This window comes from Lontra canadensis, unplaced genomic scaffold, assembly GCF_010015895.1.
Source record: "Lontra canadensis isolate GAN:19392208 unplaced genomic scaffold, GSC_riverotter_1.0 scaffold2, whole genome shotgun sequence".
In the NCBI taxonomy this organism is placed as follows: Eukaryota; Metazoa; Chordata; class Mammalia; order Carnivora; family Mustelidae; genus Lontra; species Lontra canadensis.
The window spans coordinates 12,803,275-12,822,612 of record NW_022630996.1 but is presented as its reverse complement, the minus strand read 5'-3'; the positions used below and the strand labels follow the sequence as shown (position 1 = coordinate 12,822,612).

General features: G+C 38.7%; 1 protein-coding gene across 3 annotated transcripts in view; it reads right to left on the bottom strand.

Annotated features, from left to right (window-relative positions):
- The window catches only part of CHCHD3 (coiled-coil-helix-coiled-coil-helix domain containing 3), a 277,263-nt gene that overhangs the window by 41,858 nt on the left and 216,067 nt on the right, over positions 1–19,338 (bottom strand). For all 3 annotated transcript variants that reach the window (XM_032869054.1, XM_032869047.1, XM_032869058.1), the window contains one exon: positions 13,464–13,534. In XM_032869054.1, the coding sequence (XP_032724945.1) occupies positions 13,464–13,534 (71 nt within the window). The remainder of the gene's footprint in view (positions 1–13,463; positions 13,535–19,338) is intronic.

Sequence of the window (19,338 nt, the reverse complement as noted above, 5' to 3'; positions counted from 1 at the left end):
AGGAAGAGAGAACGTGCTGGGCAAATGTAACTTAATAAGGAGGAGAAAAGACTGATTCTTAAGAAAATAAATAAATAAAGCCAGGTTTACTCCTGTCATCTCGAAAGCACTGAAATATACTGAATGATGAAAAAATGTGATTATGGATACAATTAGTAATCAGAAATTTCTTAAGACTGATTAAATTGAAGAAACTTATTTTTCCTCCGACAAATTATAATTAGAAGTTGGGCACTCCTAATATTTTGGGCACTTTCTTCCCTAGTTAAAATTAATTAACAATGAATTTAGGGTGTTTTAAATATAATTAGCATTTTTTTTAACAGGAGAAAAATTGAATTTAATAGGCTGTGTATGGGGAAGCCATACCAACATGGAAATTACAAAGACAGTCTGGCAGAGTGAGGTATATATGTCATTGTGAACTAATAAGGAGAGGTGGGTAGGGGTCTGGGTCTTCAAAGAAAAGGAATGCAATCTTCAGGAAGAACAAAACAGGAACTGTTCAGTAAACAGGTGTTTTCTGGGCCACTTAGAAACAGTGGGATATAGAGGACTTTCATGGAATAGGCTATGTTCTTCTCCCTGTGCACCAGACCCAGTTCACATGATAATGTAGTTACCTCTGGTGATAGCTCTCTTTCTCAGGCAGACCTTCTATCAAAACTCTTTTTAGACAGTTGTCAGAGGAGGTAAAGAGCTATCCCTGAATCTGCTGGGTCTTGATTGCTTTCTTAAAATTTTTTATTTTTATTTTTATATATCTTTTTAAAGATTTCATTTTTTTGTGTGTTTCAAAATTCATTGTTGATGCACCACACCCAGTGCTCCATGCAGTATGTGCCTTCCATAATACCCACCACCAGGCTCACCTTACCCTCCACCCCATCCTAAACACTCAGTTTGTTTCTCAGAGTCCACAGTCTCATGCTTCATCTCCCCCTCCAATTTCCCCCAACTCACTTCTCTTCTCCATCTCCCAGTGTCTTCCGTGTTATTCCTTATGCTCCACAAGTAAGTAAAACCATATGATAATTGACTATCTCTGCTTGACTTATTTCACTCAGCATAATCTCTTCCAGTCCGACCCAAGTTGATATAAAAGTTGGGTATTCATCCTTTCTGATTGGAGGCATAATACTCCATTGTATATATGGACCACATCTTCTTTATCCATTCATCTGTTGAAGGGCATCTTGGTTCTTTCCACAGTTTGGTGACTGTGGCCATTGCTGCTATGAACACTGGGGTACACAGGGCCCTTTTTTTCCCTACATCTGTATCTTTGGGGTAAATACCCAGTAGTACAATTGCAGGGTCATAGGGTAGCTCTATTTTTAATTTCTTAAGGAATCTCCACACTGTTTTCCAAAGTGGCTACACCAACTTGCATTCCCACCAACAGTGTAAGAGGGTTCCCCTTTCTCCACACCCTCTCCAACACTTGTTGTTTACTGTCTTGTTCATTTTGGCCATTCTAACTGGTGTAAGGTGGTATCTCATTGTGGTTTTCATTTGACTGTCCTTGATGGCTAATGATGATGAATATTTTTTCATGTGTCTGTTAGATATTTGTATGTCTTCTTTGGAGAAGTGTCTGTTCATGTCTTCTGCCCATTTTTCGACATGATTATCTGTTTTGTGTGTGTGGAGTTTGAGGAATTCCTTATAGATCTTGGATATCAGCCCTTTGTCTGCAGTGTCATTTGGAGTATCTTCTCTCATTGTGTGGGTTGCCTCTTTGTTTTGTTGACTGTTTCCTTTGCTCTGCAGAAGCTTTTGATCTTGATGAAGCCCCAAAAGTTCATTTTCGCTTTTGTTTACTTTGCCTTTGGAGACATTTTGAAAGAAGTTGCTGTGGCCGATGTCGAAGAGGTTACTGCCTATGTTCTCCTCTAGGATTTTGATAGATTCCTGACCTCACATACAGCAATTCATTAATGTGGCAGGATACAAAATCAATGTACAGAAATCAGTTGCTTTATTATACACTAACAATGAAAAAACAGAAAGGGAAAATAGAGAATCGATTCCATTTACTAAAGCACCAAGAACCATAAGATCCCTGGTTAGGAATAAACCTAAGCAAAGAGGTAAAGGATCTGTACTTGAGGAACTACAGAACACTCATGAAAGAAATTGAAGAAGACACAAAAAGATAGAAAAGCATTCCATGCTCATGGATCAGAAGAATAAACATTGTTAAAATCTATACTGCCTAGAGCAATCTATACTTTCAACGTCATCCTGATCCAAATTCCACTGGCATTTTTCAAAGAGCTGGAACAAACAATCCTAAAATTTGTATGGAACCAGAAGAGACCCTGAATTGCTAAGGAAATGTTGAAAAAGAAAAACAAATCTGGGGGTATCACTTTGCCTGATTTCAAGCTTTACTACAAAGCTGTGATCACCAAGATAGCATGGTACTGGCACAAAAACAGACACAGAGACCAGTGGAACAGAGTAGAGAGCCCAGATATGGACCTGCAACTCTATGGTCAACTAATCTTTTGACAAAACAGGAAATAATATACAGTGGAAAAAGACAGTCTCTTCAATAAATGATGCTGGGAAAACTGGACAGCTATGTGTAGAAGAATGAAACTCGACCATTCTCTTACACTATACACAAAGATACTCAAAATAATTAGCATTCTTTTTAAAAAGCACCTATCTTAATTGTTCATACTGTAGTAAAAATTGTATATGTCTGTATACTATTATCCAGAAAACAAATACTTCCAGTGTCTCAGAAGGTTTGTGTCCCTTTCCAATCAAATTGCCCTCTCTCCCCATTAACTGTTCTGATGTCTGTCAGTACAGACTAATTTCTCCTATTTTTGAACTTCATCTGTAGAATCAAACAAGTGGAAGCACATAGTATTACTCTGTGTTTGGCTTCTTTTTGCTTAACAATTTCTCAAATTCATCCATGTTATTACATGTATCAATTTGAGTTTTTTTTTTGTTTGTTTGTTTTTTTTAAACTCCTGAAGAGGATTCTATTCTACTGTGTGAATATACCACAATTGGTTTATCTATTCTCTGGACCATTTGGGCTGTTTCTAGTTTTTGACTACTATGAAAAGCCTGATACAAATATATGTGTACAATTCCTTTTGTGGATGTCTGTTTTCTTTCTTCTGGGATAAATACCTAGGAGTAGAATTGCTGAGTCATATAGCAAATGTATGTTTAAATTTATAAGAAACTGACGAACTTTTCCCAAAGTGGCTCCCATTTTAGAACTCCACTAGCAAAGGATGAAAATTCTGGCTTCTCCATATCCTTTCAAACAATTAGTAGTCAGTCCTTATAGTTTCTAGCATTCCAACATTTTAAATTCACATTTTCCTAATAACTAAAGATGTTACTAGCACTTTTCATGGCTAATGGCCATCCTTATATCTTCCTTTGAAGTATCTGTTCAAATCTTTTCCCCATTTTAAAAATTTTCTTAATGGTGTCCTTCAATGAATACAAGTTTTAAATTATGGTAAGGACCAAGTTATCAACTTTTGTATTTTGTTTGCTTATGTCTTAAGAAAATTTGAAAGAGCCAGCAATGCGAATCCTTAATAAACTGAAACCATGAGACATTTCATGATAAATTATAATTTCAAATGAACTATGGAAATGTATTTAAGCACAATTATCCTAGAAGGTGTTTTCAATCTTACTACCACGGTTTTATCTCATGCATGGTGAAAGGGCAACCACAGACAGCTCTAATTATCTGGTTAGAGGCAGGAAGGCCTGATAGTGTTTGGAGCAGGCTTACCAAACTGTGGAGCAATAAAACATAATTGGATCTTACAATATGGCTGAACCTATACAACTTCCCAGAGACCATCCTGACAGCTATCATTTTTATGTGTAGATAATGGCTGTGATGCAATTTTTAACCATGCTCATGTCTTTAAGATGGTTAACTCTGTAACCCTGACAAAAGGAGAGAATGAAAAATCTACGTCCTAGAACTCTTCCTGAACATTTTAAAATGTGGCAGGTCAGTCAGACAATAATTAACTCTAATTGACCCTCCTTACAAGCTTCTCTCCTTCCTACCTACAGCTGAGTGGCACTCAAAAAGCACAAGAACTTTTTCTTATCTTTAAAAACATCAAAGGAAAATAAAAAATTATTTTCTACTGGATCTTTAAAATGTAAAGGAACTTTAGGCAGAACGAACAAGAGGAAAAAACTTCCTAGTCCCAGTTAGAAATAGCCTTTGGGATCTCTGGGCTGTACGTTTAGTTAATGACTCAAATAAGCAAGGGTCAGTAAAGAAATTCCAAAATCCCATGCACTCCAGAACCCCAAATTTCTCATTTTAAATACTATGGTATAAGGCAAGAAACAAGCTATCATTCGGGCAGACTCTCCATTTATCTAACAGTGTGCAATTAATATTTCATTTAACATGTAGGGTATGCTAGATTCTTAATGGACTGTATTGACTAAGGAAGAAAGTTCAATGCTAATGTTCTTTTAGGGGAAAACAGAACAATTTGTTATTTCATGTGGAACAAATCAGGAATTCGGGAGCTCACAGTCACAAACCTAAGGGCCACAAGAAGACTGATCAGGATCATTTCCATATAACACATAAAGAGATTAAAGTAAAAAGAATGCCCAGAGGAAACCAAACCAACCCTCACTACCATAGCTGGGACAGAGACAAGAAAGAGTTCCAGGTCCTGGATAGGATGGGGCTAATTGGACTGGACCTTTGACAGCTTCTGTCACCACTGAAGGTTCCTTCACCTACTTACGCTGACGTGAGGAGGAAGTGGCTGCGGCAACCTTCTCTTGACCTTGTCACTAACTGCAGATGTTCATGTGATGGCTGCAGTCTGTGTCCTTTTTTGTGAAACAGACCACACTGCCTTTGGTTCACACTCCTGCACCTGCCCTTTGGGGCCCTGTATTCCAACCAACGTTGCCACCCTGCCCCGCCCCTTTCTGTACTCACCTCTGGATTGAAGGGAAGGCTGTGAAGGGAAGTTTAGGAAACAGAGAAAAAGTACAAACAAAAAGCTAACTCCCACGTCGTGTTAATGTTTCTTGCCATTTACTTCTGTTCCCTCAGATGATAGCGCAAGGACTAAATATAGATATCCAAACCAAGGACCAAAAAGAAACTAACTAACTTAGATCTGATTAGAAGGGCTCCAATCTTAAAGCAGTTTCAAAAACAGCATTAATCACCCAAAGTTTCTTCAACAATCTAACCAATTTTAAATGCCTATCATATGAAACGTTGTCAAACACTGGTGTGTTCCAAAGCAGATCTCACTTTACTTGGGACCTCATCTGTGGCTGCAGGTGGGTGGGATGTGGGGGATGGAAAGGGAGACAGACTCATACACTGACAGGCGCCAGACTACCCAGCACATAACCCTGAGGAAGAATCGAAAGGCTGCCACAGCATCCAGAACATACTTAAAATGGCAGCCAGTGTCTTAGAACTGAGTGAAAACCACCATTTACAACAATTTTTAGATGAGGCTCAATGACAACTTTCTTTTCCAACTTTTAAAACCTTCTCAGCTTGGATGCCCTAAAGAGAGTGGCGGTTATAATTTACATTCTACAGATGGAAGAGACAAGCCAGAGAGGTAATAAATAACCTGCCTGAGGAATTAGTTGTTCTAAATAACCAAGGCGATGTTTCAGCCAAATGTATAATTGCCATTAGCTTCATATACAAAAGTATATCCTTCAGCTCATAAACATTGTTTCTCAATTTCAGAATTCAAATCCTCCGCCAGCAACACATTGACAAACTCTAGAGGGTTTGAGATACCCTGCCAGTTGACAGAGGTGAGCTGTTTTTTAGAAAAACAATAAATAACCTTAAACTTCTAAATACGCTATCGAAACCAAGTTTATACACAAAGGGTACAGGTATTTATTTACTTTATCTAAAATTTTGCCTCTTCTTTGGTTACTAAATCTCTTACTATGAATAATCAAGATGTTACTTGGCTCCGAGGACCTTAGGGGATAAAATGTCACCACTGCAGCTGCTATGCTTCCTGCTCTCAGCCTTTCAAATTAAAAAAAGGGGAAGGAGGGCCCAGTACAAATGCAGAATTTAATTAGTTAGTAAAAGCCCAAATCCTTGCTCAAAGCCCTGTTCTTCCTGCAATATCGCATTCTTTTCTTCTTGTGTAAACTTTTCATTATGAAGGAGACATCTTTATAATACAATAACTCTAGTTATAATGTAACTGCTGGTAACATAACTCCTGCATTAGAAAAGACAGCATGTTCAAGTAATGTTGTTTTAATACAATTTGTGTTCAGCAGAAACCAAGTCAACTTGGTCATTTAGAATTTGATCAATGTGAATTAGTGTCTTACTGAGATAAACCATTTGATCATCTAGAAATTGATCAATGAGAATCAGAGATAAAACATTTATCATGTATATTTGGCCTATCAGAGCCATTCACGCAGCATTAAAGTAGGTTATAAGCAGACATCAGTATGTGTTAGAGACGATGCGCAGGGTACCTGTCAGCTGCGGATACAAATACATGTACAACAGTACATAATTTTAATCCTTTTGATAAGGCAAGTTATTCAAAAAGGCAGCTGGAGTCACCGAAAAATTGCTGGAGCTCCACTTTGGAGAAACCAGAAAGAGAAGCACAGCAGAACTGAACAGCGTAAACTTTTGAAATAAGTTTTAATTAAAAGGAAAAGGTAAGTAACATAAATTTAGTTGGCCACACTTCTGGAAAAGTTTTAAGACTATTAATCAGAGTAAACTTTGTACCTGCAGTACAATGAGTTCTATTAATCTAATATTTCCAAACCGAAGTCACACTGACATTCCAGCACACCAGCTTATGCATCTAACAGAATTATAAATTTGCCAGTCAAAACCTTATTTAATTATTTTACAGCCAATTAAGCAGGATCTTTAAACACTGTTGCTTAAAACTGTCCATGATCCCGTGTGTAATTACAGAGAACACGAGAAACACCTGCTGATACCACTGGCATGCCATCCTCAGCTTCACGAACTCATTTGCAGTAGAGCTGTTAAAACCAGCCACCCAAAAGAGAAACAAAACACAGGACTGCCGGTGAAAAGGAGCAGATCTGCCACCCCAAGACACATCTGTCTGGCCTAAGGATTATTTTTGGTTGATGATTTTTTACTTAGCCGCCAACACATGAGCAGCTCTCCAAACCAAACAGAAGTGACCCTTTCATGGGAGACGCTGACATGTCTAAAGGAATCCTGTGCTGGCAGGGGCAGCTCTCCTGTGGTATCAGGAGAGGGCATGGCCCACCTCCAGAAACTCTCATCAGTGGGGAAGACGACGACTGAAGTCTGCCTAACAGCCTTACCCTTGCTTACCGTGCTCCCATAAGTGATTCCGTATCTCCCACCTCTTTTGTCTTTTGCTGAAGGTGCCCTTTAAGGTGATGGTTCTGGCCCTTTTGGAGAGTTACTCACTTTCTCCAGGTCTTTCTCATGTATACACGTTACTACACTCTGAGCTGTTTTCACCTGTTAATTGGTTTTATATCAATTTAATTATTCGACCAGCCAAAGAACCTAGACCAAGTTCAGGATAACTTTTCCACCCCTACATCGGCCAAAGTGAAAAACCTAATAAAACCAAAAACATTTTAAGTTAAAGCATTTTACACTGAACAAAACTTTGAATATATGGTAATACTTATAAAATCCACTTTATCTCTAAAGAGTTTTGCATAACATTCCTCAGATACTCTAAAATCACCTAAACTTCTTCCACAGGGTAACTAATCTTTTAATTCCTTGTAAGGATAACCCAGGCTTCTTCCATGAGCCCAAATTTATAAGTCAGGTTTCAACAACTTCGTTCAAGGATAAAAGTGAAAACGCTTATAAAGTTGGGCACACAAAGGAGTATTATGAATATTCACATACGATCTCACAAACCTGCAGTCCTTCACAAGTGCCTCCTCTTTCACCAAAACTGGTGACAAGCTGAAGTGTTACACCTCTAACGAGAGGATCCCAAAAATATTTTGAACAGACCTATGTTGCTTCCCCATTCACACTTCCTCCTTTATGGAAGGTGGAAACGGGCTACTTTGTTATCTATGACGGCATGGGAAAGAATTATCAATTATCTTTAAAATGCTTTTCATTTGTTTGATACTGTACTGTCTTCATGAGGTTTCTGTTGCTTTCAGAATAGTCTACATTTCTTTGATAGATGCTTAATATTGATTTTTATATTAAATAAAAACTTGTATGTACAAAACACCCTGGTAATAATGCTTCCTTTTTGCATATGTGGGAGCCAGGCTCTAATCCCCCGAGGAGATGTGGTTCTGAGAGGGATCCAGAGATAGAGGTCCTCTCCCCGCTCCAGCCCCATGGCTTCATCCCCTGTCTTTGGCTGGGCTGGGATAAGAACCCAGAGGATAAGAACTCTTTCTATTGCTTTTGTTTGTTTGTTTTCAGAGGAGGGTTTAACATCATGTAGATTTTATCTGGAAACAAATACAGAAATCTCTCTTCTGCTGCAAAGTTGTATAACTTGAGTTGGACATGATAATAAAATATTATCACAATATATATATTAGATATATATTGTATATATAGAATAAAAACAATAAAATCAAATATTCACTGGGCATTTATCTTATGCTAGACCTATGCTAAGTACCATCAATGTGCCATTTAATATAGTATTTTTTAAAATTAGTTACCTATCAGGTGGAGCATAAGGATTAACACGGGGCATAATTCTCAGTACGCTGAGCTAACGTGACATGGCACCAGCACCATGAAACTAAGAACTAGCACTATAAATTCCTCTATTTAACAGATAATAACAAGGAGTGATAAAAAGCAGTTGGAACCGTTAACAGTGATTGGTTCTAGTCAGACTGGGAAAAGCAAAGGTTCTCTCTTAAATAAAAGCTAAATATAAAAAAAATTGCTGGATTTGCTAAGTGATTTGGATTTTATAGCTAAAATGTTTAAGCTATTGTGGGGTAAGAGTTCTTGTAGGAAAATAAACAGCATACATTCTTAATTCCCAAACTGCTTAATTCCTACTGAAAAAAAAATGTAAATAGTATTTTTAATAACTTATTAGGGATACAATTATCCCATGATAGTAGGACTTAGAATTTTTCAAAAGCGACTTTAAAATTCTGTCTTCCTTCTGCTCTCTGATGGACTCCGAGTTCCATACTGGTAAGATCCTACTTGTTTCTTCAGGCTGTGTATTCAGAACTCAGAGGGCATGTCACAGAGGAGCTCTCTGAATGAATGACGTGTTGATTAAATAAGGGGAAAAATTCCATTAAGTCTGAAGTGTTTTAATGGTTTCCTGCCAAAACTATAAACTGAAGGGGCTGAAGTGTGAGTTAATATTTAAGCATCCCTAAAATAATTCCATTAGCTATCCGGGCAGGATGGGTCCTTGTGATGGGTGTTTATCATGTGTGGCTTCAAATGCTCTTCGGTTTCTTTCTCTTTACAATGATTTTGTGTGACCCCCCATTAGGTGTATAATAGTGCCCTTGAAATTGCAATTTTAAAAAGCAGCCATCTCCTGTAACCAAGATGCACCCAAATGAAATCTTCCATCAGATAAAATTAACTAAATCCTCCTCAAAGTCCTTCCGAGCTGTTGTCTGAGGGGCACTGCTGAGATCAGCTCGGTCATGAAATGAAAAGGAGATAGTATACTGCCTTGTAAAAGATTAAAGCCGTCATGATTACCTGGGATGGCCAAATCTGTAAGGAGAAACAAAGTTCCACTGAGCAATTTCAGGGCCTTCAAAGATGAGAAGCACCTCTTAGAGCCAAGGCCCTATCACTTTCTAGGTGTGAAGCTAACAAACTTACTGCAAATCAAAAATACAGTGTCTAGGAAGCTCGGTCTAGCAGATAGTGCCAAAAATATATATATAATGAAAGTCACTGTCTTGAAAAGCTAGCTCTTAAAATTCCCCCACAGAATATAAAAACCTGGAGTTTTGTTTGTACTACACTTAGCCGAATTACAAAGTTTGAGGGCACAGTCCCCAAGACTGTCCTCACCCTGACATCATCTGCCAGTTCAAGGAGTTCCCAAAGCCACTCTAACCTTTAATGATTCACCAAAAGGACTCAAAGAACTCATAGAAAGCTACTAAACTCATAAGTACGGCTTCTTATGGGAAATGATATGGAGAATCAGCCAAATGAAGGAGAGATATATAGGACAGAGTCTGCGAGAGCTTCAGATGCAAAGTTTCCACCGTCCTCAAGATGTTCTACTCTCCGGGGCACCTGGGTGGCTCAGTGGGTTAAGCCGCTGCCTTCGGCTCAGGTCATGATCTCAGGGTCCTGGGATCGAGCCCCGCGTCGGGCTCTCTGCTCAGCGGGGAGCCTGCTTCCCTCTCTCTCTCTCTCTGTCTGCCTCTCTGTCTACTTGTGATCTCTCTCTGTCAAATAAATAAATAAAAATCTTAAAAAAAAAAAAAAAAAAAGATGTTCTACTCTCCTGGCAGCAACCTGTGACAATATATGCACAGAGTATTATAAACGGGACAAGCCTACCCAAATTCCAATGCCCAGGGTTTCACTGGGGCCTCATTATATGGGCTTGCTTGACTAACTGCCCATTGTTGCTCAGCTCAATTCAGTCTCCGGCACCACCTCCCTAGAGGCCGGGCTGATACCACATGACCCCAAGGCCCATCACGACTAACGAGACACTTCCATCACTTGGGAAATTCCAAGGGCCGAGAGGTTACCTCTCCTAGAAGATGAGTATAAAGGCCAGACCTCCCTTTGGGAAAGGCCAAATTTTCTACTATACGAGGTGAGAGTAGAATTAATAAAGAGAAATATCTTCTAAAGGTAGAGAGAGATGAAGCTGCTGAGGCTCTGATTAAAATGAAGTCTAGGGGCGCCCGGGTGGCTCACTTGTTAAGTGTCTGCCTTCGGCTCAGGTCATGATCTCAGGGTCCTCGGATCTAGCCCCATATCAGACTCTTTGCTCAGTGGGGTTCTGTTTCTCCCTCTCACTCTCCTTCTCTGCTCTCTCTCTCTGTTCTCCCTCTCTCTCGCAAATAAATAAAATCTTTAAAAATAAATAAATAAATAAAAGTCTAACCTATAGCTCCATGTTGTCTTGGAGAACGTAAGCCAGCAGGACACTTGGCTTTGTGTTCCATGTACCCTCTCATTTGCCAGCAGGCTAGCCCAGGTTGAAGGATATGGCAGGTGTACGGGGCTTTCAGAAGAATGATTCTTTTCATCTCAAACCAGACTTAACTCTATAAAAATCCAGCCTCCACCAATTTTCCAATCTGCCTCTATTTCTGGTCCCCGTCACCCCCCGGCCTCTCTATCCAGGTGTTATGGGCTGAATTGGACTCCCCGCTCCCAAATTCGGATGTTGAAGACCTAATGACTGGTATCAGAAAGTGTATTTGGACAAAGGGCTCCAAAGAGATAATTACATTAAAACGAAGTCATCATGGTGAGCCCCAATCCAATGTGATTCCTAAGAAAAGGAGATTAAAACACAGATGCAGAGGGGCTGACATTGTGAAGACACAGGAAGAAGACGGCCGCCTGAAAGCCAAGCGGAGAGGCCTCAGGAGAAGCCGACCCCTCTGGCTTGCGGATCACAGACTGCTGGCCTCCAGAACTGCGAGTGGTTTCTGTTAGACCACTCGATCTGCGGGTCTCTGTCAGGCAGCCCTAGCCAACAAATGCACTGGTATTTGCCAACTCCTATCTAATCTTTCAATGACTTGTTTGTACCCATATCTTCCTTTTCTCTGTTGCTTAGGGAGTCCTCTTATGTAGTACCACTGCTGTTTCTCACACCTCTGATCAAGCCTCACACCCGCTGTCAGATTAATATTACTCAAGGAGCACAGAAATCAGGGCACTTACCTGGTCAAAGACCTTCCAAAAACTCTTACTAAATGAAGACCAACTTCTTAGTTAATGATGACTCCTGCCGACCTTTTCAACTCTGTCTTGTATGAGTCCCTCTGACTCAAACCACTGATCTGAAGTGATTTCTCACCCACCAATTAGACAGTGTAATTTTCCTTCTGAATACTTTTCCTTTCCATCTACTCAGTACTCCTCTTCTAGCCTCAACTACATTAGTATCTTCTTTATGAGAACTTCACAGATCATCCTAGTCAGAATTGATCTCCTTCGATTTACCTTAAAATTTAGTTATTTGAAGAGCTGTTCTCTTACAATGAAGAAATACCCAGAGTGCCGAGTCAAAAATTCTCATGAGAAAAGAAAAAAAAGTTAACGACTGCTACTTTATCATTAGGGAGAAAAGATAAAAAGGTAACTTAAAAAATACATATGTAAAGTACCTTTTAAAATCAAGTCCATACCCAATTTTATACCTAAATACTTAAGATAGCACATTAACCTTTAAGAGTGAGATCTGTGGCCCATTCTCAGAAGGACTTTCCCTATTGCCCCTAAAAAGAGAGTTCACTAACAAAGACTGGAGTTCTGTTTAACTACACCTCAAACCATCTTTAAATTAAAAAAAAAAAAAAAAAAAAAACCACACACACACACATTTTTTTAAAAAAACATCAACATTAAAAGAACACTAATATCCATTACCATACAAATTGCACCACAGCAGAAAGTAATAACGTTACACCTTAGGGTTTAATCATTTTATCAAATGCTTATAAACATGCACCAGGAAGGAGGTCAGAGCCCAGTGTGCTCTTTCAACTAAACCTGTCACAACACCTTTTCTTGCTTCGCTAATTTGCACATGTGCTACTAACAGCGGTTACACAATAGAACTATTTATACTCTCAGGAAAATTCTCAATGATGTCTTCTTACCTATCGTGAGAACTGGCAGCAAAGGGAAAGTACAGGGCTATGGGTCATGGACACTTTGATCCATCAATTACAGAACATTCATTTAAACATTCCAAGGATTAACAGAGGCAGCAATTTCACATCACTTTCATAATCAAGGGCAAGGTAAAGTCTGTGATTTAAATGCTTTCAAGGTACATATGAAGAAATGAAAACAGCTTAAACATGAGAAAAGTGGTACTCAAATTTGGACATGCCCATCATTTTATTACATAAAATTGAATGGTCTCTATGTTTCTGTTATTAATAGCAATTTCACATCACCTTCATAATCAAGGGCAGCCTATCTTAGGTAGTATGATTCCAAATGAAGATTCTATTACCGTTGCTTTCAATTTTCCCTTCATAAAATTAAGTTGCAATAAGCTTTCAACAAAGGCTCTTTCCTTGTGTTTGAATTCCACCAACAGCAGATAACATGGATACACCTCGTCCTTCCAAATACACTTCCAAGTATTCCAGAGGGCTACGCAACAAATTATCTTCTGTGCAAAAAGTGATAAAGTTGTACTTGCATCTTGTCAAGAACAGTAACTGTAACAGTGTTCAAAACTTACTTGAACTTTGCTTCCACCTCTTCAGCAGCTTTCTGATACTGTTCAGTGGTGACTTTGTAGAACTCTGAGCTCTGTGGACAAAGATTGATAGCATAGTTTTCACTGTCCAAGAGGACAAAACGTGTGCAGGACTTATAGTTACAAACAATACGTAAAATCTCTGTTCAGCCATTCAAGCAAAAAGACAAAGACTTCTTGCATAAGTGGCATAGATACTTCTAAAAATGCATGGAAACGTATCCATTTAAATAATAGTGTACCTGCTGGCATACAAGTTATAATTAAAATAAACTTTCAGAGTTAAAATGCATCATTATTTGATCCCATGAGAAAATTCTTAACATATTTCACCTATTATTCCAATGTTCTACCTAGGCTATTCAAGGTTCTTTTCTTTTTTTTTTTTTTTTTTACACAGTACTTTTGTCCTCAAGACGGATTCTTTATGGAGGAGAATGAGTTCTATCTAGCGCCTCCGTATGACCACAAGAGCATCAACATTTTTAACAAATTTGTTACTAAGAACAGAGGATGGACTTAGGTGATTTCTATACCAAAAAAGGAAAAATGTTCCCACTATTACATAAATGAACATACAAGCAACATAAATCAAGTTGCAATAGGAAAGTAATGCCTTTCCTGATGCAGAAAAATTTAAGACTGTCTGTTCTGGCTGGCTCCTTTGAAACCTGTCTTGCTGTAGGAGGTGGCCTAAATGACCCCGGCACCTTTAGACTCAATGAAATATCCTGCAAAATGTGTCCCGATACAAAAGAACACTTACACAATACAGTGGTCTATTGTGCACCTTCAATCCCTAATCACTCAGGTTTCACATGCATGACTTGAAGTAGTTTATTTTTTAATAAATCATTGTTGGTTGGGGAGAAAATGAAAATGAAATCCTCTTCACACCAGTGACCCCTTTGCATTTAACAATCTGGGTTGCCCAATGACAGTCACATCCAGGTTTGCTGGATGTAGATAAAATCAATAGGTATGTGATTAGACAGCAGACTCGGGGTGGCTGGAGCAGTGGACAGGTCACCATTTGAGATGATGAATGGCTCTCTATCAACCTAGAGTCCCCTACGATGCTAACATTTACTATAATCTTATTTGGGTTGCGATTTATCTTTCTTGCACCTGATCAATAAAGATGAACAGAACAGTTGTAAGGATCGATTGTAATTTTTTATCATTTTCAAGCACGAAGGTGCATTTCTGACATGAAGACAATATTCCAAGCGTACTGCTTCTGCAATTTTTAAAATTACAATTTGAGTGACCAACTTCGTCAGTCTGTATGTGGAGAGGTTTTAATTCAACTGTAGGTCTCATGCTACCAAAAGGCCATTTGTCTTCCCAGATATTTCAACTTGAAGTTGTGTCACACCTTCCTTCCAGTTTTACTTATAAGATTTTTCTTTCTTGGGACGCCTGGGTGGCTCAGTTGGTTAAGCAGCTGCCTTCGGCTCAGGTCGTGATCCCAGCGTCCTGGGATCGAGTCCCACATCGGGCTCCTTGCTCTGCAGGGAGCCTGCTTCTCCCTCTGCCTCTGCCTGCCATTCTGTCTGCCTGTGCTCGCGCGCTCTCTCTCTCTCTCTCTCATAAATAAATAAAAAAATTTAATAAAAAAAAAATTAAAAAAAAAATTTAAAAAAAAAAGATTTTTCTTTCTGTTAAAATACACACCAGTCACAACATGCTCTTTTGCAGTGTTTGGTTTAAGCTTTTTTGTGAACCCTTCTAACCAAGAGGGCAGTACAAAAGCTAGTTAATCCACAGTAACACTGATGAGAAACTCCCCCTACTATTATGATAAACTCTCAAGTGGGCACTACGTTACTGAATCACCTATTAGAATTCTGGTGAAGCAGTAACATCTTGATTAATACTTTCAATTATTTTAAGCACTGAAACTGTAATGTCCAGACAGAGCCAGGACCAGGTTGAAAGATCTGCTTCCTGGTTCTGTTCTATGGCCTTGAGCAAGTCCATCAAACTCCCTCGGCTTCCATTCCACTGTTCCTAACCTGTAAAATAGGGATGATACCAGCCCTGCCCATCTCTGCCAAAGCGGCTACAGAAATCCAACAAGATGGGCACCATAGCTGAGAAACCTGTTAAGTGTTTTTGCAGAGTAAGATCAACACTGTATGAATACCCAGTATTTATTCATTCTCCTGCTGGCAAGCATATTGAGAATAAAATAATTTTGGAGGAAAAAACCAATTTCGGCAAAACTAATTCTGGGTACAAATTCAAAATGATCTAAGGCAAATAGTAAGCTTTCTAACAAGAATGATGCCCTACTATAGGTTAGTGAGCTCCCCTCAGTTTTGTAATGCCAAATGCAGGTAAAATTATTACTAATTTTGTCAAAGTTTCCCTAGGATGTTAAACACACACACATACACGCACACACAGAAAGAGAGAGAAAGAGAGTGCATGTACCTGTGCTGTCGCAATCTCAGCTTTTAACTTCACAAGTTAAAGTTTCAGGCTTTATTTATGCCCCTAACTTTCACCTAAGTGCCCAGATTCCCACACTGTATAAATCTTTCTAACAAAGAAAAAGCCCCAGGAGGCAACACCATATAACAACTAAGGGAATAAACACGAATATGCCCAAGATCTATACATAGTGTTTAATTCACTTAAGTATTTACTTATTCATTCAACAAAATTAGATACTTATTATCCCAATAATGTTCACCTTGGGGAAACAGATCATCAAGAAGCTTTCGATCTGATACAAGAGAAAAGAAAAACACTAGTAAGGAAAGGTCACAAATAATTGAGTTAAAAGTTGTAGATAGTGTTACTGGAGTTCAGAAAGAGTATTTCTGATCAATTTTGGTCTCAGAAGATACTTGTAAAAAGTGACCCACCATTAAAAAAAAAAAACAACACAGAACAACAACAACAACAAAACAACACTCTCAACTTGCTTTCCAGCAGGAGAATGAATAAGTAAGTACTGGGTATTCATACAGTGGAGACCTCCACAGTGATGAAAATGAATGAATTAGACATACACGTGGAGGAAAGAAAAAAAAAAAAAGCAAGTTCTAGGTATGATATCATAGAGTGTAATTTATGTCGTTTGGAAAAGTGCAAAATAATGAAACAGGATTATTAAATGGCAAATTCCACTGATTATCTCCAAGTGGTAGCAGTTTGGTGGTAGTAGTAGGAGACGAGGGGCAGAATAACACAAATAAAGAATACAGTTTAGCTTCACTACCTTCCTACATTTCTTCAAATGAAGTGTTCTAAAAGGTGTACACAGCTATTTATTACACTAGTTATATTTTGTAATATATACAAAAATTGTATTACTTTCCTCCCTCTCTCCAAAGGAGCTGATTAACAACAACAGATGATTTAATATAGCCAGAACATAAAAATACGTGTAGGGGTATACGTGCTGAAGACGTTGGCTACATCAAGATTTTGTAACGCTAAGCTAAAGCAGAATGTCCACACATTACCAAATAAAAGTACTTTTTCAATTTATACTGTCAAATAATTTTGGATTTATAGAAAAGGGGCAAAAATAGTGGAAAGTTTCTGGGGCGCCTGCGTGGCTCAGTCGGTTAAGTGTCGAACTCCTGACTTCAGCTCAGGTCGTGGTATCAGGGTCGTGAGACTGAGCCCCGTGGTGGGCTCCATGCTCAGCTCTGAGTCAGCTTGAGATTCTCTCTCTCTTCCTCTGCCCCTCTCCCTGCTCATGCTCTCTCTCAAATAAATAAAGTCTTCAAAAAAAAAAAAAAGTGAATAGTTTCAGTCTATCTTCACCCTCCTTCCTCTCAAGTCAACATCTTAGATAATCACAGTACAATCATCAAAACGAGTAAGGTAACAATTCTACAATATATTACTAGTAACTAGTGGTGACTAAATTGCAGACTTTATTTGGATTTCTCCAGTTTTTCTACAATGTTCTTTTTCTATTTCAGGATCCAATCCTGACTGTCGTACTGCATTTAGTTGTCACAGCTCCTCAGTCTCCTCTTGTCTGTGACAGTTCCTCAGCCTCCCCTCATCTTTCATGACACCTTGACACTCCTGAGGAACACCCGTTGGAAATTTTGTAGAATGACTGGTAATTTGGGCTTGTCTGACGTTTTCTCATGATTAGACTATGTTATTATGCATTATGGAGACACATACCATGGAACCAATGGGTCCTTCTCCAAACTGGATCCCAAACTACTTCCAGACTCTGGCTTCACAGCTGCCTACCAATGCTACAATGTTTCTATTCTGAATTGGTACTCATAGGTGGGAGATACACCCTAATTTTCTGAGAGGCTATCTGTGTTATCTCTGTTGTCTTGAGATGGTAGTAGGTTCATATATGGCCCTTTTCTTGTTTATCAATTATAAATTACTGTTACTTTAAAGTCATTTATGTAACTAAGTTAGTTGTAATTTGGTCAACCCCATAGCCTGTAGTAGTGCACTTCCATCAATTGTATTTTCATCTGATCCTTCTTTAATAGCCAAATCTTGAGGCCTATATGGTCTGTGCTTCAAAGAAGTAACATCCACACTCCAATTTCCAAAGAAGGTAAAGAATATATATAATTATATATCTAAAATGGCCATACAAAAATGTATGTATGTACCTATGTATATACGTACCTACTTCTCCCCTCCAAAGTTTGTTAAAATACTTTTAAGTCCTCATACTGTATGGGGAATGGGAGAAACCATCTGAGATGACCCTAAAAAGAGAACCAAAAAGAAGAGGCAGAGAATGCTGCCCCAAATCTGACATCCTGGTCTTTTGGTGAAAGGAACATTGCTTTGTGCAAGGCCATACAGTTTTCTATAATGGTAAGGCCCTTTTACAACCTAAAAATATTTTTTTTAAAAGATTTATTTGAGAGAGAAAGTGAGCAGGGGCAGGAAAGGGAGAGAGAGACACACAATCTCAAGCAGACTCCCCACTGAGCACAGAGCCCAACACAGGGCTCAATCCCAGGACCCTGAGGTCGTGACCTCAGTTGAAATCCAGAGTCGCCAGGTCACTTAACTGCCTGAGTCACCCAGGTGCCCCTATGACCTAAAATTTAAAAATATCTTTCATTCACTTTGCAGTTTTCTGCTCCATTAACAGCAGGTAAAATATTTGACATGATTTGTCCAGTGGTTACATGAATTTGTGGCAGGTAAAGCTTATTTAAATCAAATATTAAAAGTCTATTATTTTCTTACTTTGAAAGAAATTTTTATTGTTTGACATGACCACTAAAACGTTTTCCACCAAGATTTCCTTTGAGAAGGTAGACCTTACCAATTCAAAGTAGAATAATACTATTGTTTTAATGTTTTAGCACTATCAAAAATCTGATAAAGGCTTATCTTTTTTTTTTCTTTTGTCAAAGGTTTCATGAAACAAGAGTTCCTAGGAGGTGAACTATCTCCGAAATAACAACATAATACTAGATATGGGAGACGTGTCTGTCCTCTATATTAGAGGACAAGACACCACTGGAAATGACAGGCATTTCCATTTTCTATATTAAAACATTTTCCAATCTAAGGTACTAGGTACTAATTACTAAAAACACAGGCAACAGACTGAGTTGGCAAGACTGAATGCTCCACTGTACACAACTCTTTAATGTACTTAAGACACGAATGTATTGTTCACAGCACCCTATACTTCGGTGAGCGATTCACAGCAGAGCGGTAGTAAGAGCCTGTGCTTTCCTTCAGAGCCACACTGGAAATGACAGCTCCGTCCCAGTAAAACAACACATGTGACTCTACCCCAACAGTTCCCTCACATCCGTAAGATGGGGAGAGTAACAGAAGTGTGGCCTATTGAAAATCTCTGGGAGATTAAATATGGTCATTC